A 24,075-nucleotide genomic window follows, 5' to 3' on the forward strand; every position below is an offset into this window, starting at 1 on the left:
GTGCGGTTTGTGTACGCCGTGACATCACAGTGCGGTTTGTGTAGGCCGTGACATCACAGTGCGGTTTGTGTAGGCCGTGACATCACAGTGCGGTTTGTGTGGGCCGTGACATCACAGTGCGGTTTGTGTACACCGTGACATCACAGTGCGGTTTGTGTACACCGTGACATCACAGTGCGGTTTGTGTAGGCCGTGACATCACAGTGCGGTTTGTGTAGGCCGTGACATCACAGTGCGGTTTGTGTACACCGTGACATCACAGTGCGGTTTGTGTGGGCCGTGACATCACAGTGCGGTTTGTGTACACCGTGACATCACAGTGCGGTTTGTGTAGGCCGTGACATCACAGTGCGGTTTGTGTAGGCCGTGACATCACAGTGCGGTTTGTGTAGGCCGTGACATCACAGTGCGGTTTGTGTAGGCCGTGACATCACAGTGCGGTTTGTGTACACCGTGACATCACAGTGCGGTTTGTGTGGGCCGTGACATCACAGTGCGGTTTGTGTACACCGTGACATCACAGTGCGGTTTGTGTACACCGTGACATCACAGTGCGGTTTGTGTACACCGTGACATCACAGTGCGGTTTGTGTAGGCCGTGACATCACAGTGCGGTTTGTGTACGCCGTGACATCACAGTGCGGTTTGTGTACGCCGTGAAATCACAGTGCGGTTTGTGTAGACCGTGACATCACAGTGCGGTTTGTGTAGACCGTGACATCACAGTGCGGTTTGTGTAGGCCGTGACATCACAGTGCGGTTTGTGTAGGCCGTGACATCACAGTGCGGTTTGTGTAGGCCGTGACATCACAGTGCGGTTTGTGTAGGCCGTGACATCACAGTGCGGTTTGTGTACACCGTGACATCACAGTGCGGTTTGTGTGGGCCGTGACATCACAGTGCGGTTTGTGTAGGCCGTGACATCACAGTGCGGTTTGTGTGGGCCGTGACATCACAGTGCGGTTTGTGTGGGCCGTGACATCACAGTGCGGTTTGTGTACACCGTGACATCACAGTGCGGTTTGTGTGGGCCGTGACATCACAGTGCGGTTTGTGTGGGCCGTGACATCACAGTGCGGTTTGTGTACACCGTGACATCACAGTGCGGTTTGTGTAGGCCGTGACATCACAGTGCGGTTTGTGTACACCGTGACATCACAGTGCGGTTTGTGTAGGCCGTGACATCACAGTGCGGTTTGTGTACGCCGTGACATCACAGTGCGGTTTGTGTACACCGTGACATCACAGTGCGGTTTGTGTACACCGTGACATCACAGTGCGGTTTGTGTACACCGTGACATCACAGTGCGGTTTGTGTACACCGTGACAACACAGTGCGGTTTGTGTAGGCCGTGACATCACAGTGCGGTTTGTGTACACCGTGACATCACAGTGCGGTTTGTGTACACCGTGACATCACAGTGCGGTTTGTGTACACCGTGACATCACAGTGCGGTTTGTGTAGGCCGTGACATCACAGTGCGGTTTGTGTACACCGTGACATCACAGTGCGGTTTGTGTAGGCCGTGACATCACAGTGCGGTTTGTGTGGGCCGTGACATCACAGTGCGGTTTGTGTAGGCCGTGACATCACAGTGCGGTTTGTGTACACCGTGACATCACAGTGCGGTTTGTGTACACCGTGACATCACAGTGCGGTTTGTGTACACCGTGACAACACAGTGCGGTTTGTGTAGGCCGTGACATCACAGTGCGTTTTGTGTAGGCCGTGACATCACAGTGCGGTTTGTGTGGGCCGTGACATCACAGTGCGGTTTGTGTAGGCCATGACATCACAGTGCGGTTTGTGTAGGCCGTGACATCACAGTGCGGTTTGTGTGGGCCGTGACATCACAGTGCGGTTTGTGTAGGCCGTGACATCACAGTGCGGTTTGTGTACACCGTGACATCACAGTGCGGTTTGTGTGGGCCGTGACATCACAGTGCGGTTTGTGTGGGCCGTGACATCACAGTGCGGTTTGTGTACACCGTGACATCACAGTGCGGTTTGTGTACACCGTGACATCACAGTGCGGTTTGTGTAGGCCGTGACATCACAGTGCGGTTTGTGTAGGCCGTGACATCACAGTGCGGTTTGTGTAGGCCGTGACATCACAGTGCGGTTTGTGTGGGCCGTGACATCACAGTGCGGTTTGTGTAGGCCGTGACATCACAGTGCGGTTTGTGTGGGCCGTGACATCACAGTGCGGTTTGTGTGGGCCGTGACATCACAGTGCGGTTTGTGTGGGCCGTGACATCACAGTGCGGTTTGTGTACACCATGACATCACAGTGCGGTTTGTGTAGGCCGTGACATCACAGTGCGGTTTGTGTAGGCCGTGACATCACAGTGCGGTTTGTGTACACCGTGACATCACAGTGCGGTTTGTGTAGGCCGTGACATCACAGTGCGGTTTGTGTAGGCCGTGACATCACAGTGCGGTTTGTGTACACCGTGACATCACAGTGCGGTTTGTGTACACCGTGACATCACAGTGCGGTTTGTGTAGGCCGTGACATCACAGTGCGGTTTGTGTACACCGTGACATCACAGTGCGGTTTGTGTACACCGTGACATCACAGTGCGGTTTGTGTAGGCCGTGACATCACAGTGCGGTTTGTGTACACCGTGACATCACAGTGCGGTTTGTGTGGGCCGTGACATCACAGTGCGGTTTGTGTAGGCCGTGACATCACAGTGCGGTTTGTGTGGGCCGTGACATCACAGTGCGGTTTGTGTAGGCCGTGACATCACAGTGCGGTTTGTGTGGGCCGTGACATCACAGTGCGGTTTGTGTAGGCCGTGACATCACAGTGCGGTTTGTGTAGGCCGTGACATCACAGTGCGGTTTGTGTACGCCGTGACATCACAGTGCGGTTTGTGTACACCGTGACATCACAGTGCGGTTTGTGTAGGCCGTGACATCACAGTGCGGTTTGTGTGGGCCGTGACATCACAGTGCGGTTTGTGTAGGCCGTGACATCACAGTGCGGTTTGTGTAGGCCGTGACATCACAGTGCGGTTTGTGTACACCGTGACATCACAGTGCGGTTTGTGTGGGCCGTGACATCACAGTGCGGTTTGTGTACACCGTGACATCACAGTGCGGTTTGTGTACACCGTGACATCACAGTGCGGTTTGTGTACACCGTGACATCACAGTGCGGTTTGTGTAGGCCGTGACATCACAGTGCGGTTTGTGTACGCCGTGACATCACAGTGCGGTTTGTGTACGCCGTGAAATCACAGTGCGGTTTGTGTACACCGTGACATCACAGTGCGGTTTGTGTAGACCGTGACATCACAGTGCGGTTTGTGTAGGCCGTGACATCACAGTGCGGTTTGTGTAGGCCGTGACATCACAGTGCGGTTTGTGTAGGCCGTGACATCACAGTGCGGTTTGTGTAGGCCGTGACATCACAGTGCGGTTTGTGTACACCGTGACATCACAGTGCGGTTTGTGTGGGCCGTGACATCACAGTGCGGTTTGTGTAGGCCGTGACATCACAGTGCGGTTTGTGTGGGCCGTGACATCACAGTGCGGTTTGTGTAGGCCGTGACATCACAGTGCGGTTTGTGTGGGCCGTGACATCACAGTGCGGTTTGTGTACACCGTGACATCACAGTGCGGTTTGTGTAGGCCGTGACATCACAGTGCGGTTTGTGTACACCGTGACATCACAGTGCGGTTTGTGTAGGCCGTGACATCACAGTGCGGTTTGTGTACGCCGTGACATCACAGTGCGGTTTGTGTAGGCCGTGACATCACAGTGCGGTTTGTGTGGGCCGTGACATCACAGTGCGGTTTGTGTAGGCCGTGACATCACAGTGCGGTTTGTGTACACCGTGACATCACAGTGCGGTTTGTGTAGGCCATGACATCACAGTGCGGTTTGTGTAGGCCGTGACATCACAGTGCGGTTTGTGTGGGCCGTGACATCACAGTGCGGTTTGTGTAGGCCGTGACATCACAGTGCGGTTTGTGTACACCGTGACATCACAGTGCGGTTTGTGTGGGCCGTGACATCAGAGTGCGGTTTGTGTGGGCCGTGACATCACAGTGCGGTTTGTGTACACCGTGACATCACAGTGCGGTTTGTGTACACCGTGACATCACAGTGCGGTTTGTGTAGGCCGTGACATCACAGTGCGGTTTGTGTAGGCCGTGACATCACAGTGCGGTTTGTGTAGGCCGTGACATCACAGTGCGGTTTGTGTGGGCCGTGACATCACAGTGCGGTTTGTGTAGGCCGTGACATCACAGTGCGGTTTGTGTGGGCCGTGACATCACAGTGCGGTTTGTGTGGGCCGTGACATCACAGTGCGGTTTGTGTACACCATGACATCACAGTGCGGTTTGTGTGGGCCGTGACATCACAGTGCGGTTTGTGTAGGCCGTGACATCACAGTGCGGTTTGTGTGGGCCGTGACATCACAGTGCGGTTTGTGTGGGCCGTGACATCACAGTGCGGTTTGTGTAGGCCGTGACATCACAGTGCGGTTAGTGTGGGCCGTGACATCACAGTGCGGTTTGTGTAGGCCGTGACATCACAGTGCGGTTTGTGTACACCGTGACATCACAGTGCGGTTTGTGTGGGCCGTGACATCACAGTGCGGTTTGTGTACACCGTGACAACACAGTGCGGTTTGTGTGGGCCGTGACATCACAGTGCGGTTTGTGTGGGCCGTGACATCACAGTGCGGTTTGTGTACACCGTGACATCACAGTGCGGTTTGTGTGGGCCGTGACATCACAGTGCGGTTTGTGTACACCGTGACATCACAGTGCGGTTTGTGTGGGCCGTGACATCACAGTGCGGTTTGTGTGGGCCGTGACATCACAGTGCGGTTTGTGTACACCGTGACATCACAGTGCGGTTTGTGTACACCGTGACATCACAGTGCGGTTTGTGTAGGCCGTGACATCACAGTGCGGTTTGTGTAGGCCGTGACATCACAGTGCGGTTTGTGTAGGCCGTGACATCACAGTGCGGTTTGTGTGGGCCGTGACATCACAGTGCGGTTTGTGTAGGCCGTGACATCACAGTGCGGTTTGTGTGGGCCGTGACATCACAGTGCGGTTTGTGTGGGCCGTGACATCACAGTGCGGTTTGTGTGGGCCGTGACATCACAGTGCGGTTTGTGTACACCGTGACATCACAGTGCGGTTTGTGTAGGCCGTGACATCACAGTGCGGTTTGTGTACACCGTGACATCACAGTGCGGTTTGTGTGGGCCGTGACATCACAGTGCGGTTTGTGTGGGCCGTGACATCACAGTGCGGTTTGTGTACACCGTGACATCACAGTGCGGTTTGTGTACACCGTGACATCACAGTGCGGTTTGTGTGGGCAGGCAGGTGGCAGGGGAGATAATGTGTCACCCACCAGTATAATAAACCCCTTGTGGCTTCTGCTGTGTAAACAGCTGTCCCGGAGTCCGGTATAAATAGCGGACCTCGCTCAGACGCCGCGCTCCTCCGGACTTCGTGTGAGAAAGGCCAGTAACATTGGAGAATCACAGAAGGGAGCGTCTCGCTGATTAGATCAGTGGTCTGCAATCTGTGGCTCTCCAGCTGTTGTTAAACTACAACTCTCAGCATTCACAGCTGATGAACACCACTTCCAAAGCCGCGGTCCGGCTTCTACGCACCACCTACCTCCACAGTGCGTTAATCCGTACAGAGTATAACCCCGGTCACAGGTGCAGGCAAACGATCCGGGGTAATTAACGCAGGTGTGATCGCAAGTCCGTTCAAAGGAGCATTCATCGACATCTGCAAGAAGACAGCGGGCACTCAGAAGGAGGAGACAGAGACACCGCCGTGCTGGGGGGTCTGCTCAGTGGTAGCGAGTGCTGGAAATGAACCTGCTTGATGAGTCACTCCGCTAAATATTAAAGGGGTATTCCTAAAATGACCACAGGATAGGTTAAAAAAATGTGGGATGGTGGGGGTCTGACTGCCGAGACCCCTACTGGTCCCTGTTTTTGTACAACCGTTCTATCCGCCGTCTATGAGACTGCCAGAGACAGCCGAGAACAGCGTAGATTCAGTGTGCAGCGAGACCCCAACCATCCACTGATTCCAGCGCAGTATCCACGTGCACCCCCAGTTCAATAAGTCCATGTCCCCGCACTGGGGCAGCGACCACCACTGAGACACCCCCCCGGAACACTGCAGCACTGGGGACATTTATTGTTACATTTATGGTTACATTGTTACCTTGGCAGGACTTCTCGTCTGTCAGCAGTTTATACCCCATTTTGCAGCTGCAATCGAAGCTGCCCACAGTGTTTTTGCAGAAGTGATCACACCCTCCGTTGTTGCTCTGGCATTCATCCACATCTGAAAGAAGGAGGAGTCCGAATAATTACCCCGGGGATGACCGTGCAGAGACCCAGGACAGCCAAGATGGGGGATAACTGAGGAGGACCTCCTGCCATGTCAGAGGATACATTTATCAAGAGCTCCCCTTTAAATGTGTATGTGAACTATACTGACAAACAGCAGAAGGTCAAATAGCTGCCAGTCAAATGCTTATTCTGCCAGCACCCACTCCGCCCTATAAAACATGCATGCTGGGCTCCGCTAAGCATGCATGTGTGCTCATAGAGAAGAGGAGAATAACGCTGCTGCCAGACTCCTCTGTGTCCTCTCCAGACTCCCCTGGGCACCCCCTACAGTACAGACTCCCCTCGGCACCCCCTACAGACTCCACTCGGCACCCCTAAAGACTCCCCTGGGCACCCCCTACAGACTCCCCTGGGCACCCCCTACAGACTCCCCTCGGCACCCCCTACAGACTCCCCTCGGCACCCCCTACAGACTCCCCTCGGCACCCCCTACAGACTCCCCTCGGCACCCCCTCCACACTCCTCTGGGCACCCCCTACAGACTCCCCTCGGCACCCCCTACAGACTCCCCTCCGCACCCCCTACAGACTCCCCTCGGCACCCCCTCCACACTCCTCTGGGCACCCCCTACAGACTCCCCTCGGCACCCCCTACAGACTCCCCTCCGCACCCCCTACAGACTCCCCTCCGCACCCCCTACAGACTCCCCTCGGCACCCCCTCCACACTCCTCTGGGCACCCCCTCCACACTCCCCTCGGCACCCCCTCCACACTCCTCTGGGCACCCCCTCCACACTCCTCTGGGCACCCCCTCCACACTCCTCTGGGCACCCCCTCCACATTCCTCTGGGCACCCCCTCCACACTCCTCTGGGCACCCCCTCCACACTCCTCTGGGCACCCCCTCCACACTCCCCTCGGCACCCCCTCCACACTCCCCTCGGCACCCCCTCCACACTCCCCTCGGCACCCCCTCCACACTCCCCTCGGCACCCCCTCCACACTCCTCTGGGCACCCCCTCCACACTCCTCTGGGCACCCCCTCCACACTCCCCTCGGCACCCCCTCCACACTCCCCTCGGCACCCCCTCCACACTCCCCTCGGCACCCCCTCCACACTCCTCTGGGCACCCCCTCCACACTCCTCTGGGCACCCCCTCCACACTCCCCTCGGCACCCCCTCCACACTCCCCTCGGCACCCCCTCCACACTCCCCTCGGCACCCCCTCCACACTCCCCTCGGCACCCCCTCCACACTCCCCTCGGCACCCCCTCCACACTCCCCTCGGCACCCCCTCCACACTCCCCTGGGCACCCCCTCCACACTCCTCTGGGCACCCCCTCCACACTCCTCTGGGCACCCCCTCCACACTCCTCTGGGCACCCCCTCCACACTCCTCTGGGCACCCCCTCCACACTCCTCTGGGCACCCCCTCCACACTCCTCTGGGCACCCCCTCCACACTCCTCTGGGCACCCCCTCCACACTCCTCTGGGCACCCCCTCCACACTCCCCTCGGCACCCCCTCCACACTCCCCTCGGCACCCCCTCCACACTCCCCTCGGCACCCCCTCCACACTCCCCTCGGCACCCCCTCCACACTCCCCTCGGCACCCCCTCCACACTCCTCTGGGCACCCCCTCCACACTCCTCTGGGCACCCCCTCCACACTCCCCTCGGCACCCCCTCCACACTCCTCTGGGCACCCCCTCCACACTCCTCTGGGCACCCCCTCCACACTCCTCTGGGCACCCCCTCCACACTCCTCTGGGCACCCCCTCCACACCCACTCCACACTCCCCTCGGCACCCCCTCCACACTCCCCTCGGCACCCCCTCCACACTCCCCTCGGCACCCCCTCCACACTCCCCTCGGCACCCCCTCCACACTCCCCTCGGCACCCCCTCCACACTCCCCTCGGCACCCCCTCCACACTCCTCTGGGCACCCCCTCCACACTCCTCTGGGCACCCCCTCCACACTCCCCTCGGCAACCCCTCCACACTCCCCTCGGCACCCCCTCCACACTCCCCTCGGCACCCCCTCCACACTCCTCTGGGCACCCCCTCCACACTCCCCTCGGCACCCCCTCCACACTCCCCTCGGCACCCCCTCCACACTCCCCTCGGCACCCCCTCCAGACTCCTCTGGGCACCCCCTCCACACTCCTCTGGGCACCCCCTCCACACTCCTCTGGGCACCCCCTCCACACTCCTCTGGGCACCCCCTCCACACTCCTCTGGGCACCCCCTCCACACTCCTCTGGGCACCCCCTCCACACTCCTCTGGGCACCCCCTCCACACTCCCCTCGGCACCCCCTCCACACTCCCCTCGGCACCCCCTCCACACTCCCCTCGGCACCCCCTCCACACTCCCCTCGGCACCCCCTCCACACTCCCCTCGGCACCCCCTCCACACTCCTCTGGGCACCCCCTCCACACTCCTCTGGGCACCCCCTCCACACTCCCCTCGGCACCCCCTCCACACTCCTCTGGGCACCCCCTCCACACTCCTCTGGGCACCCCCTCCACACTCCTCTGGGCACCCCCTCCACACTCCTCTGGGCACCCCCTCCACACTCCCCTCGGCACCCACTCCACACTCCCCTCGGCACCCCCTCCACACTCCCCTCGGCACCCCCTCCACACTCCCCTCGGCACCCCCTCCACACTCCCCTCGGCACCCCCTCCACACTCCCCTCGGCACCCCCTCCACACTCCTCTGGGCACCCCCTCCACACTCCTCTGGGCACCCCCTCCACACTCCCCTCGGCAACCCCTCCACACTCCCCTCGGCACCCCCTCCACACTCCCCTCGGCACCCCCTCCACACTCCTCTGGGCACCCCCTCCACACTCCCCTCGGCACCCCCTCCACACTCCCCTCGGCACCCCCTCCACACTCCCCTCGGCACCCCCTCCACACTCCCCTCGGCACCCCCTCCACACTCCCCTCGGCACCCCCTCCACACTCCCCTCGGCACCCCCTCCACACTCCCCTCGGCACCCCCTCCACACTCCCCTCGGCACCCCCTCCAGACTCCTCTGGGCACCCCCTCCACACTCCCCTCGGCACCCCCTCCACACTCCCCTCGGCACCCCCTCCACACTCCCCTCGGCACCCCGTCCACACTCCCCTCGGCACCCCCTCCACACTCCCCTCGGCACCCCCTCCACACTCCCCTCGGCACCCCCTCCACACTCCCCTCGGCACCCCCTCCAGACTCCTCTGGGCACCCCCTCCACACTCCTCTGGGCACCCCCTCCACACTCCTCTGGGCACCCCCTCCACACTCCCCTCGGCACCCCCTCCACACTCCTCTGGGCACCCCCGCCAGACTCCTCTGGTGATGACTTATCTCTCTTGATCGGGCATGTTGAATCTCTACATCAGACACACAGTCAGCTGGCAGGCTTGACCGACAGTCTAATGTGTATGGTCACTTTCAGCCTGTTAGATTTTGTCTGGAGACCATTTATGGTCTGCCGACAGACCCTGTGGGGAGCATACCATCAGAAACAGGAATCCCCCTTTTAATAATGGACTGCTCCAGCGGGATTATAGAATAAATTCTGCCAATTGGAGTGATTGTCCCGTCACTTCTGCAGGTTTATCATTATACTGAAGCAATGACCCAATAATCGGACCAATAGGTGGCGCTTTACTTAGCTCATTTACAGTGTGACATCACAGGTAGGATAAATCTTCAGGACCCCCATCCAAATCCCGCCTATAACGCACTCCCCACCAGGATGGCACCGCCTCAGCTTGGCACAACTCAGAATGTGCGGAGAGGAGCCCGTCCGCCTGCAGCCGATGCCCGCTCACCTTTACACGTCTTGCCATCAAACTGCAAGGTAAATCCGACAGGACAGCTGCAGCGTACCCCTGTAGATGTGTCCCGGCACGTCCGGTCACACCCACCGTTATTAACAGCGCACGTTTCTGAGGAGACAGACAAGTCGTTATCAAAGCAGTTCTTATCACAGAAATGGCAGGATTTTAGCTTTAAGGGGACACTGGCGCCATGACTCAGTGGGAGAGAGCCGGGCATGGAGGGCCCCCAAAATCATTATAATTAGGGACGAGCGAACCTTGTGCTTCAAGTTCGGGGTACAAGGTTCGGGTTATCTAAGAATTCTATTATAGATTAACCTATCACGGACCATATAAGTTATGGTCCGTGGTAGCGGAATCCATAATGGATTTCTTAGATAACCCGAACCTTGTACGCCGAACCTGAAACACAAAGTTCACTCATCACTAATTATAATACGAGCCATATGAGCCCGCTACGCGCCAGTATATTTCATCTACAGTGACCTCCACAGTGCCGCCCCCCCTCAACAGTGACCTCCACAGTGCCACCCCCCCTCAACAGTGACCTCCACAGTGCCCCACCCCCTCAACAGTGACCTCCACAGTGCCACAACCCCTCAAGAGTGACCTCCACAGTGCCACCCCCCCTCAACAGTGACCTCCACAGTGCCACAACCCCTCAAGAGTGACCTCCACAGTGCCGCCCCCCCTCAACAGTGACCTCCACAGTGCCACCCCCCCTCAACAGTGACCTCCACAGTGCCACAATCCCTCAACAGTGACCTCCACAGTGCCACAACCCCTCAACAGTGACCTCCACAGTGCCGCCCCCCCTCAACAGTGACCTCCACAGTGCCACCCCCCCTCAACAGTGACCTCCACAGTGCCCCACCCCCTCAACAGTGACCTCCACAGTGCCACAACCCCTCAAGAGTGACCTCCACAGTGCCACCCCCCCTCAACAGTGACCTCCACAGTGCCACAACCCCTCAAGAGTGACCTCCACAGTGCCACCCCCCCTCAACAGTGACCTCCACAGTGCCACAATCCCTCAACAGTGACCTCCACAGTGCCACAACCCCTCAACAGTGACCTCCACAGTGCCACAACCCCTCAACAGTGACCTCCACAGTGCCGCCCCCCCTCAACAGTGACCTCCAGTGCCACCCCCCCTCAAAAGTGACCTCCACAGTGCCACCCCCCCTCAACAGTGACCTCCACAGTGCCACAACCCCTCAAGAGTGACCTCCACAGTGCCACCCCCCCTCAACAGTGACCTCCACAGTGCCACAATCCCTCAACAGTGACCTCCACAGTGCCACAACCCCTCAACAGTGACCTCCACAGTGCCATAACCCCTCAACAGTGACCTCCACAGTGCCACAACCCCTCAACAGTGACCTCCACAGTGCCGCCCCCCCTCAACAGTGACCTCCAGTGCCACCCCCCCCTCAAAAGTGACCTCCACAGTGCCACCCCCCCTCAACAGTGACCTCCACAGTGCCGCCCCCCCTCAACAGTGACCTCCAGTGCCACCCCCCCTCAACAGTGACCTCCACAGTGCCACCCCCCCTCAACAGTGACCTCCACAGTGCCACACACCCTCAACAGTGACCTCCACAGTGCCACAGCCTCTTAACAATGACCTCTACAGTGTCACACCTCCTTAACAGTGGTCTCCACAGAGCCCCGTCTCCTAAACAGTGACATCTACAATGCACCACCCCCTTAACAGTGACTTTTACAGCACCCGCCACCTTAACACTGACCTCCACATCAGCCCGCCCTCCCACAGTGCCCCACCCCGTTAACAGTGACCTCCACAGTGCCCCACCCCCTTAACAGTGACCTCCACAGTGCCCCACCCCCTTAACAGTGACCTCCCCAGTGCCCCACCCCCTTAACAGTGACCTCCACAGCACCCCACCCCCTTAACATTGACCTCCACAGTGCCCCATCTCCTTAACAGTGACCTCCACAGCAGCCAACCTCCTTAACAGTGACTTCAGCAGCGGCCCACGCCCTTAAAATGTGACCTCCACAGCAACCCACCCCCTTAACATTGACCTCCACAGTGGTCCGGTCCCTTAATAGTGACCTCCACAGATGTTCGCCCCCTTAAAAGTCACCTCTACAGAGGCCAGCGCTCTTAATAGTGCCTTCCACAGAGGCTCGTCCCCTTAACAGTAAACTCAACAGAGGTCCATCCCCTTAAAAGTGATAGAGACCCGCCCCTTAACAGTGATAGAGACCCGCCCCTTAACAGTGATAGAGACCCGCCCCTTAACAGTGATAGAGACCCGCCCCTTAACAGTGATAGAGACCCGCCCCTTAACAGTGATAGAGACCCGCCCCTTAACAGTGATAGAGACCCGCCCCTTAACAGTGATAGAGACCCGCCCCTTAACAGTGATAGAGACCAGCCCTTTAACAGTGATAGAGACCCGCCCCTTAACAGTGATAGAGACCAGCCCCTTAACAGTAACCTCCATAGCACTCTATCTCTATAACAGTGACCTCCACAGCAGCTTGCCCCCTTAACAGTGACCTCCACAGCAGCCTGCCCCCTTAACAGTGACCTCCACAGCAGCCTGCCCCCTTAACAGTGACCTCCACAGCAGCCTGCCCCCTTAACAGTGACCTCCACAGCAGCCTGCCCCCTTAACAGTGACCTCCACAGCAGCCTGCCCCCTTAACAGTGACCTCCACAGCAGCCTGCCCCCTTAACAGTGACCTCCACAGCAATCCACCTCCTTAACAGTGACCTCCACAGCAATCCACCTCCTTAACAGTGACCTCCACAGCAGCCTGCCCCCTTAACAGTGACCTCCACAGCAGCCTGACCCCTTAACAGTGACCTCCACAGCAGCCTGCCCCCTTAACAGTGACCTCCACAGCAGCCTGACCCCTTAACAGTGACCTCCACAGCAGCCTGCCCCCTTAACAGTGACCTCCACAGCAGCCTTTTTTTGGTAATATCTCAAAAATGACACGTCCTAGAGAGCTGGTGTAAAACCTTCCGGGACACCTGATCTACCTGTGCGCCAAATGTGGTGCAGATCGGTCAAGTCATTGGGCTGTGCATAAAAAGGAGACAGACAGACAGCAGAGATTATGCCTAAAATCTACACCAGCTTCCCCGCTGCTGTAGATGTCAGTTCTGGCACACAGACTCCCCGCAGTTATTAAGAGGAGTGAGCGTCTGACACCTGTGGGGGTTAAATCAGGGTGTAAAACATCAGCGGGAAGGACCTCGCTGCCTTCTTACCCATGACCAGCCTGCGCTTCACCCTCTTATCCATCTCAGCCACAGATGTAGAATTGCTGTCAGATTCCTCTTTCTCTGGTGGAAAAAAAAAGTACCGAACACTTGTGTCAATCTGCAAACAACTAAAAAGGTCCCTGTACAAAAGTAATGTACAAAATCAGGTATCTACAAGCTGAGGGGTGGTGACTACTTCCACTGAGAACCAGCAGAATAGTGAGTGCAGCTCTGGAGTACAGGATGTAACTCAGGATCAGTACAGGATAAGTAATGTATGTACGCAGTGACTGCACCAGCAGAATAGTGAGTGCAGCTCTGGAGTATAATACAGGATGTAACTCAGGATCAGTACAGGATAAGAAATGTATGTACACAGTGACTGCACCAGCAGAATAGTGAGTGCAGCTCTGGAGTATAATACAGGATGTAACTCAGGATCAGTACAGGATAGGTAATGTATGTACACAGTGAATGCACCAGCAGAATAGTGAGTGCAGCTCTGGAGTACAATACTGGATGTAACTCAGGATCAGTACAGGATAAGTAATGTATATACACAGTGACTGCACCAGCAGAATAGTGAGTGCAGCTCTGGAGTATAATACAGGATGTAACTCAGGATCAGTACAGGATAAGAAATGTATGTACACAGTGACTGCACCAGCAGAATAGTGAGTGCAGCTCTGGAGTATAATACAGGATGTAACTCAGGATCAGTACAGGATAGGTAATGTATGTACACAGTGAATGCACCAGCAGAATAGTGAGTGCAGCTCTGGAGTATAATACAGGATGTAACTCAGGATCAGTACAGGATAAGTAATGTATGTACACAGTGACTGCACCAGCAGAATAGTGAATGCAGCTCTGGAGTATAATACAGGATGTAACTCAGGATCAGTACAGGATAAGTAATGTATGTACACAGTGACTGCACCAGCAGAATAGTGAGTACAGCTCTGGAGTATAATACAGGATGTAACTCAGGATCAGTACAGGATAGGTAATGTATGTACACAGTGAATGCACCAGCAGAATAGTGAGTGCAGCTCTGGAGTATAATACAGGATGTAACTCAGGATCAGTACAGGATAAGTAATGTATGTACACAGTGACTGCACCAGCAGAATAGTGAGTGCAGCTCTGGAGTATAATACAGGATGTAACTCAGGATCAGTACAGGATAAGTAATGTATGTACGCAGTGACTGCACCAGCAGAATAGTGAGTGCAGCTCTGGAGTATAATACAGGATGTAACTCAGGATCAGTACAGGATAAGTAATGTATGTACGCAGTGACTGCACCAGCAGAATAGTGAGTGCAGCTCTGGAGTATAATACAGGATGTAACGCAGGATCAGTACAGGATAGGTAATGTATGTACACAGTGACTTTACCAGCAGAATAGTGAGTGCAGCTCTGGAGTATAATACAGGATGTAACTCAGGATCAGTACAGGATAAGTAATGTATGTACACAGTGACTGCACCAGCAGAATAGTGAGTGCAGCTCTGGAGTATAATACAGGATGTAACTCAGGATCAGTACAGGATAGGTAATGTATGTACACAGTGACTGCACCAGCAGAATAGTGAGTGCAGCTCTGGCGTATAATACAGGATGTAACTTAGGATCAGTACAGGATAAGTAATGTATGTACACAGTGACTGCACCAGCAGAATAGTGAGTGCAGCTCTGGAGTATAATACAGGATGTAACTCAGGATCAGTACAGGATAGGTAATGTATGTACACAGTGAATGCACCAGCAGAATAGTGAGTGCAGCTCTGGAGTATAATACAGGATGTAACTCAGGATCAGTACAGGATAGGTAATGTATGTACACAGTGAATGCACCAGCAGAATAGTGAGTGCAGCTCTGGAGTATAATACAGGATGTAACTCAGGATCAGTACAGGATAGGTAATGTATGTACACAGTGACTGCACCAGCAGAATAGTGAGTGCAGCTCTGGAGTATAATACAGGATGTAACTCAGGATCAGTACAGGATAGGTAATGTATGTACACAGTGAATGCACCAGCAGAATAGTGAGTGCAGCTCTGGAGTACAATACTGGATGTAACTCAGGATCAGTACAGGATAAGTAATGTATGTACACAGTGACTGCACCAGCAGAATAGTGAGTGCAGCTCTGGAGTATAATACAGGATGTAACTCAGGATCAGTACAGGATAAGAAATGTATGTACACAGTGACTGCACCAGCAGAATAGTGAGTGCAGCTCTGGAGTATAATACAGGATGTAACTCAGGATCAGTACAGGATAGGTAATGTATGTACACAGTGAATGCACCAGCAGAATAGTGAGTGCAGCTCTGGAGTATAATACAGGATGTAACTCAGGATCAGTACAGGATAAGTAATGTATGTACACAGTGACTGCACCAGCAGAATAGTGAGTGCAGCTCTGGAGTATAATACAGGATGTAACTCAGGATCAGTACAGGATAAGTAATGTATGTACACAGTGACTGCACCAGCAGAATAGTGAGTACAGCTCTGGAGTATAATACAGGATGTAACTCAGGATCAGTACAGGATAGGTAATGTATGTACACAGTGAATGCACCAGCAGAATAGTGAGTGCAGCTCTGGAGTATAATACAGGATGTAACTCAGGATCAGTACAGGATAAGTAATGTATGTACACAGTGACTGCACCAGCAGAATAGTGAGTGCAGCTCTGGAGTATAATACAGGATGTAACTCAGGATCAGTACAGGATAAGTAATGTATGTACGCAGTGACTGCACCAGCAGAATAGTGAGTGCAGCTCTGGAGTATAATACAGGATGTAACTCAGGATCAGTACAGGATAAGTAATGTATGTACGCAGTGACTGCACCAGCAGAATAGTGAGTGCAGCTCTGGAGTATAATACAGGATGTAACGCAGGATCAGTACAGGATAGGTAATGTATGTACACAGTGACTTTACCAGCAGAATAGTGAGTGCAGCTCTGGAGTATAATACAGGATGTAACTCAGGATCAGTACAGGATAAGTAATGTATGTACACAGTGACTGCACCAGCAGAATAGTGAGTGCAGCTCTGGAGTATAATACAGGATGTAACTCAGGATCAGTACAGGATAGGTAATGTATGTACACAGTGACTGCACCAGCAGAATAGTGAGTGCAGCTCTGGCGTATAATACAGGATGTAACTTAGGATCAGTACAGGATAAGTAATGTATGTACACAGTGACTGCACCAGCAGAATAGTGAGTGCAGCTCTGGAGTATAATACAGGATGTAACTCAGGATCAGTACAGGATAGGTAATGTATGTACACAGTGAATGCACCAGCAGAATAGTGAGTGCAGCTCTGGAGTATAATACAGGATGTAACTCAGGATCAGTACAGGATAGGTAATGTATGTACACAGTGAATGCACCAGCAGAATAGTGAGTGCAGCTCTGGAGTATAATACAGGATGTAACTCAGGATCAGTACAGGATAGGTAATGTATGTACACAGTGACTGCACCAGCAGAATAGTGAGTGCAGCTCTGGAGTATAATACAGGATGTAACTCAGGATCAGTACAGGATAGGTAATGTATGTACACAGTGAATGCACCAGCAGAATAGTGAGTGCAGCTCTGGAGTATAATACAGGATGTAACTCAGGATCAGTACAGGATAAGTAATGTATGTACACAGTGACTGCACCAGCAGAATAGTGAGTGCAGCTCTGGAGTATAATACAGGATGTAACTCAGGATCAGTACAGGATAAGTAATGTATGTACACAGTGACTGCACCAGCAGAATAGTGAGTACAGCTCTGGAGTATAATACAGGATGTAACTCAGGATTAGTACAGGATAGGTAATGTATGTACACAGTGACTGCACCAGCAGAACAGTGAGTGCAGCTCTGGAGTATAATACAGGATGTAACTCAGGATCAGTACAGGATAAGTAATGTATGTGCACAGTGACTGCACCAGCAGAACAGTGAGTGCAGCTCTGGAGTATAATACAGGATAAGTAATGTAAAGTACACAGTGACCTGTGTTGATCAGAGGTAGAAAAGAGATGTAAATGAGCTCTTAAGCTTCACCAGATGTAAGGCAGTTATCCTATAAGTAAATGTTCGACTGTTTAAATAGGCATGGAGACATGCCTCAGATATTAAATAAGCCAGCATCTCATCTGCAGACAGCTGTTCGTGGGCGATTTCCCCTCGTCAGTGCAGAGATGCCTAGGTCAGGATTTGTGGGTTACTATGTTTGGATGCCCTATGAGCCTCCTCATGCCGACTAAGCTGAGAGGTGGGGAGACTCCAAGTTGTCAGAACCACAATATTATTTACCAACACAGGTTTTGCCATCAGATTGCAGCGTGTACTTTGGGTGGCACAGGCAGACCGGCCGGGTGTCGGTATCATTACATGTATGCTGACATCCTCCATTTCCATGATTACAGGTCACTGTGAAGAGAACAGGACAGGAGTCAGTATCAGAGGACGAGCCGCTGCTTCCATTCTATGAAGAGGAGATTCTCTCTCACAGCGCGGGCCTTTACAGGGGGCATTGGCCTTGTGATCGGAGGGCATGGAAGGGTTTATACGGATAACGTTTCATTACTGTAAACTAAAAGGTTCTGCTCCCTTCTGTGGTTCTATTCCTCACCATTTTCCAGATCTTTACTTGCTGTCAGTGAACAGGGACTTCCACTGTGTATAGTCAGAGTCTGTAAACTTGTTGAGACTGAGTTCTGATTTCACTGGCAATGGGCAAATGTCCGAGGGTTAAACCTGTCAGCAGAACAAGTCTCTCTCCTGCCCTGGAAATTTGCTACAATGTATCGGTGCAAAGAGGATAATCTAGACTGGATACATTGTAGAGGTGTATGCATCAATGTGTTTCTATTCACCGACAGTAAGCAGAGATCTGGAAATAGAGAAGAATTGAAACAAAGTATATTAGAAAGTAGCAAAACGTTTCATAATTGAGGATTAGGGTTTTTAATAAATCTTTGGAAATTCTATAGGAAATCCTCATTTTGTCTTGCCCCCCCCCCCCCCCCCCCCCATGTGTGATCTGTACATTAATTATAGAGAGCTGAAACCCGAGCCTCCTTCAGCCCAATCTCCCACCCTAATGGAAGCCCCCCCCACCCCCGCCCCTGACAAGGGGGGATGAATGGGAAGCGGCCTGGGGGCTGGACGTGAAGGTGATGGAGAGAGGCTGTCGGCGACAGGCACAACCACTCAGACGTCACCATTGTTTGGATCTGTTTTTGGCACAGAAATTCCCCCATTTCTTTACTGAAATAGAACGGTACGAGCACGAATACCGAAATGAAGGGACTTAAGACGATGAGCGGACCAACGGGGATCCGATTCCTGTGACAACCCTTAATCTGTCAGCGTCTGCCGCTTTCGGCACAAAACGGTTAGAATGCGGCATTTCACAGGAACAGAGGTGGACATCAGATATGAGGCGGCCACAGTCCCATCTACTCATCTCGGACATTCTGGGTGAAGAAAACCTTCCTGTTTACATCCAAAGTCCTAACTTATTACAACTGTATCCAGTGTATAAAACCCTCTGCAAAAGAAACCAATGCATTCACCTGCACTGACACACTGCAACAAACTACCAGACAGGAGAGAGATCTGCTCACGGAGGATCGTCTACACTGGATACAACTGGAGTAAATTCATAGAATTGTTGGATCAGGACAGATTTGCAGCCTCTGGATATAAACAATGTTTCGGTCACCAGGTCACCAACAGCAAGCAGAGATCTTTAAATTAGACTTTTTGTTTCACCCGAGTGGTGGAAACTTGCTTCACGTCATGTAGATAGTAAAGCAGTGATGGAGAACAGGGGGCAAGAAAAATCTGAGGAGCGTCAGATAAGTTTAGCGTAACTTACTCCGATTAGAGGCGACTATTTACCGCTTACCAGTCGCACCCTCCGTGTCCTGGGACTCTACATTCTCAGAACATCTCCATAGATGACCCCATGTAGCCCTGACCAGGCCCCGGAGCTTAGAACATCTCCATAGGTGACCCCACGTAGCCCTGACCAGGCCCCGGAGCTTAGAACATCTCCATAGATGACCCCACGTAGCCCTGACCAGGCCCCGGAGCTTAGAACATCTCCATAGGTGACCCCACGTAGCCCTGACCAGGCCCCGGAGCTTAGAACATCTCCATAGATGACCCCACGTAGCCCTGACCAGGCCCCGGAGCTTAGAACATCTCCATAGGTGACCCCACGTAGCCCTGACCAGGCCCCGGAGCTTAGAACATCTCCATAGGTGACCCCACGTAGCCCTGACCAGGCCCCGGAGCTTAGAACATCTCCATAGGTGACCCCACGTAGCCCTGACCAGGCCCCGGAGCTTAGAACATCTCCATAGGTGACCCCACGTAGCCCTGACCAGGCCCCGGAGCTTAGAACATCTCCATAGGTGACCCCACGTAGCCCTGACCAGGCCCCGGAGCTTAGAACATCTCCATAGGTGACCCCACGTAGCCCTGACCAGGCCCCGGAGCTTAGAACATCTCCATAGATGACCCCACATAGCCCTGACCAGGCCCAGGAGCTTAGAACATCTCCATAGATGACCCCACGTAGCCCTGACCAGGCCCCGGAGCTTCCCAATAAACTCACAGATACAATCTCGCTGGTTCCTTGCAAGCTCAAATCCGGGTCTGCAGTCGCATGCCACGCCGCCTCTCGGGGTCTCCCTGCAGATGTGAGCGCATCCATGTTCCTTGTTCATGCAGCTCAGGCCTTCTGAAAAACAAAGCAAGGAGTCTACAGATCAGAGGTGGGAAACCGCGGACCCCGCCTGGCCGAACCGTACGCGATTCATTCATACAGATCTGAAACGTGCGGCAATCACTGTTTGTGTCCAGATATCAGCTGCTGACTCCATAACCCACCATCTGCACCATGTACCGCTCGCTCTGGACACCCTAGAAGGGGTGGGATTAATAATGAGGGGGTGGAGCTTCCTACAGCAGCTTGGACTATGCACCATTTTCACTTGGCACATTACAGGGGGTGGAATTAATCATGAAGGGAGCGTGCCATGCAGAGTATGAATGCTATGCGGGCACAAGTGCGCCCAGACTGTACCATGTCACATAACTCATCTCTTCTGATTGGCCACGAGGATTCACAGAAGGAGGAGCATATGTGACTGGTTATATAGATCGATATAAGACCCCGATCCAGCAAGACCCTTGTCAAATCAATTACAGGACTTTCATTATCAATTATAACCCTCAATGCCATTCGCCCCAGTATGAACGCTGACATCTGCCATTTCTACCTGTGGGGGGGGTGCCTGCTCCAACCGTAACCAACCCCTACTGTACGGAAACACAATAATCGCGCAAAGGGGCGGAAAAAAAGGAGCCCAGGGAGAAAATGTGATTTACAGTATTGTGTGTATAAGTGTACATAGAGAGAGCTGTCAGTCACTGATAACCCCTCCTCCTGTACTGATAGCTCCTCCCTCCTGTACTGATAGCGGTCACTGATAACTCCTCCTCCTGTACTGATAGCGGTCATTGATAACCCCTCCTCCTGTACTGATAGCTGTCACTGATAACCCCTCCTCCTGTACTGATAGCTGTCACTGATAACCCCTCCTCCTGTACTGATAGCTGTCACTGATAACTCCTCCTCCTGTACTGATAGCTGTCACTGATAACTCCTCCTCCTGTACTGATAGCTCCTCCCTCCTGTACTGATAGCTGTCACTGATAATCCCTCCTCCTGTACTGATAGCTCCTCCCTCCTGTACTGATAGCTGTCACTGATAATCCCTCCTCCTGTACTGATAGCTCCTCCCTCCTGTACTGATAGCTGTCACTGATAACTCCTCCTCCTGTACTGATAGCTCCTCCCTCCTGTACTGATAGCTGTCACTGATAATCCCTTCTCCTGTACTGATAGCTGTCACTGATAACCCCTCCTCCTGTACTGATAGCTCCTCCCTCCTGTACTGATAGCTGTCACTGATAACCCCTCCTCCTGTACTGATAGCTGTCACTGATAACCCCTCCTCCTGTACTGATAGCTCCTCCCTCCTGTACTGATAGCTGTCACTGATAACCCCTCCTCCTGTACTGATAGCTGTCACTGATAACCCCTCCTCCTGTACTGATAGCAGTCACTGATAACCCCTCCTCCTGTACTGATAGCTGTCACTGATAACTCCTCCTCCTGTACTGATAGCTCCTCCCTCCTGTACTGATAGCTGTCACTGATAATCCCTTCTCCTGTACTGATAGCTGTCACTGATAACTCCTCCTCCTGTACTGATAGCTCCTCCCTCCTGTACTGATAGCTGTCAGTCACTGATAACCCCTCCCTCCTGTACCGATAGCTGTCACTGATAACCCCTCCTCCTGTACTGATAGCTGTCAGTCACTGATAACCCCTCCTCCTGTACTGATAGCTGTCACTGATAACCCCTCCTCCTGTACTGATAGCTCCTCCCTCCTGTATTGATAGCTGTCACTGATAACCCCTCCTCCTGTACTGATAGCTGTCACTGATAACCCCTCCTCCTGTACTGATAGCTCCTCCTCCTGTACTGATAGCTGTCACTGATAACCCCTCCTCCTGTACTGATAACCCCTCCTCCTGTACTGATAGCTGTCACTGATAATCCCTCCTCCTGTACTGATAGCTCCTCCTCCTGTACTGATAGCACTTCACAGGGCTGCAGATGTAAATGTATAAATTACAGGTTTTACTGAATCTTTTCTCACAAATACAGTGTATGTACAGTACAGACCAAAAGTTTGGACACACCTTCTCATTCAAAGAGTTTTCTTTATTTTCATGACTATGAAGGCATCAAAACTATGAATTAACACATGTGGAATTATATACATAACAAACAAGTGTGAAACAACTGAAAATAGGTCATATTCTAGGTTCTTCAAAGTAGCCACCTTTTGCTTTGATTACTGCTTTGCACACTCTTGGCATTCTCTTGATGAGCTTCAAGAGGTAGTCCCCTGAAATGGTCTTCACTTCACAGGTGTGCCCTGTCAGGTTTAATAAGTGGGATTTCTTGCCTTATAAATGGGGTTGGGACCATCAGTGGCGTTGAGGAGAAGTCAGGTGGATACACAGCTGATAGTCCTACTGAATAGACTGTTAGAATTTGTATTATGGCAAGAAAAAAGCAGCTAAGTAAAGAAAAACGAGTGGCCATCATTACTTTAAGAAATGAAGGTTAGTCAGTCAGCCGAAAAATTGGGAAAACTCTGAAAGTAAGGGCTATTTGACCATGAAGGAGAGTGATGGGGTGCTGCGCCAGATGACCTGGCCTCCACAGTCACCGGACCTGAACCCAATCGAGATGGTTTGGGGTGAGCTGGACCGCAGAGTGAAGGCAAAAGGGCCAACAAGCGCTAAGCATCTCTGGGAACTCCTTCAAGACTGTTGGAAGACCATTTCAGGGGACTACCTCTTGGAGCTCATCAAGAGAATGCCAAGAGTGTGCAAAGCAGTAATCAAAGCAAAAGGTGGCTACTTTGAAGAACCTAGAATATGACATATTTTCAGTTGTTTCACACTTGTTTGTTATGTATATAATTCCACATGTGTTAATTCATAGTTTTGATGCCTTCATAGTCATGAAAACAAAGAAAACTCTTTGAATGAGAAGGTGTCTCCAAACGGCAGGGTCTGTACTGTACATCAATCCGTTCGGCTTCTCCCGCTCTATAACACGCTGCTTTCAAATTGCATTGTATTTTTTGGCGACATATATAAATCATAGAGCCACATACAGGACGCCATATTGTGCCAAAAAGGAAGAAACAGAACGTTAAAACCATATGGAACCTGCGTTCTAATCGTGTATGTGGCGGGGGCTCCATATTAGGGGCCTCACTATCTGTATATGCACGGACGGTGCCCGTCACGACTTTTGTGGTCTGTCGAGCTGGTGGACGTGAGGCGCAAATCACAACCGGATTTGACAGGTACGGGTTTATTAAGAGACAACGCGTTTCGGGGGGGGGGGGTGCATGACCCCTTTATCAAGTCTGGTGTGCTGCAGGTACAGCTGGATGTTTGCTGTTCCATCAATGCTCCCCGGTCCGTTTTACTGACAATGTAGTACAATGTTTTGCCAGAGATGAATTAGATATGGCTGAAGCGCTGTGGCTTTGCTATTATACTTGGTCAGGCAATGCTGTTGCGGTGGTGAGACTGATGTAGCTGGGGTATTCTGGCCAGGCTACTGCACGTGGTGCGTGCTGTAAGGACACTGCTCCCTGTGCAGTACCACGTGCAGTAGCCGGGCCAGAATACCCCAGCTACATCAGTCTGCTCCCGGCACAGACCCCTGTGGCCCCCGCTGCTCCCGGCACAGATCCCTGTGGCCCTCGCTGCTCCAGGCACCGATCCCTGTGGCCCTCGCTGCTCCAGGCACCGATCCCTGTGGCCCTCGCTGCTCCAGGCACCGATCCCTGTGGCCCTCGCTGCTCCAGGCACAGATCCCTGTGGCCCTCGCTGCTCCAGGCACAGATCCCTGTGGCCCCCGCTGCTCCAGGCACCGATCCCTGTGGCCCTCGCTGCTCCAGGCACCGATCCCTGTGGCCCTCGCTGCTCCAGGCACAG

The 24,075-nt window shown here is 53.3% G+C and overlaps 1 protein-coding gene across 5 annotated transcripts in view; it reads right to left on the reverse strand.

Annotated features, from left to right (window-relative positions):
• The window catches only part of SCUBE2 (signal peptide, CUB domain and EGF like domain containing 2), a 112,401-nt gene that overhangs the window by 70,739 nt on the left and 17,587 nt on the right, over window positions 1-24,075 (reverse strand). For 3 of the 5 annotated variants that reach the window (XM_040410293.1, XM_040410292.1, XM_040410289.1), the window contains exons 5-10: window positions 20,092-20,217; window positions 17,778-17,894; window positions 13,440-13,514; window positions 10,181-10,297; window positions 6,224-6,346; window positions 5,660-5,776 (exon numbers count right to left, since the gene is read on the reverse strand). In XM_040410293.1, coding sequence (XP_040266227.1) covers window positions 5,660-5,776; window positions 6,224-6,346; window positions 10,181-10,297; window positions 13,440-13,514; window positions 17,778-17,894; window positions 20,092-20,217 — 675 coding nt within the window. The remainder of the gene's footprint in view (window positions 1-5,659; window positions 5,777-6,223; window positions 6,347-10,180; window positions 10,298-13,439; window positions 13,515-17,777; window positions 17,895-20,091; window positions 20,218-24,075) is intronic. The other 2 variants (XM_040410291.1, XM_040410290.1) reach the window with 2 other exon arrangements.

This window comes from Bufo bufo, chromosome 10 (genome assembly GCF_905171765.1).
Source record: "Bufo bufo chromosome 10, aBufBuf1.1, whole genome shotgun sequence".
In the NCBI taxonomy this organism is placed as follows: Eukaryota; Metazoa; Chordata; class Amphibia; order Anura; family Bufonidae; genus Bufo; species Bufo bufo.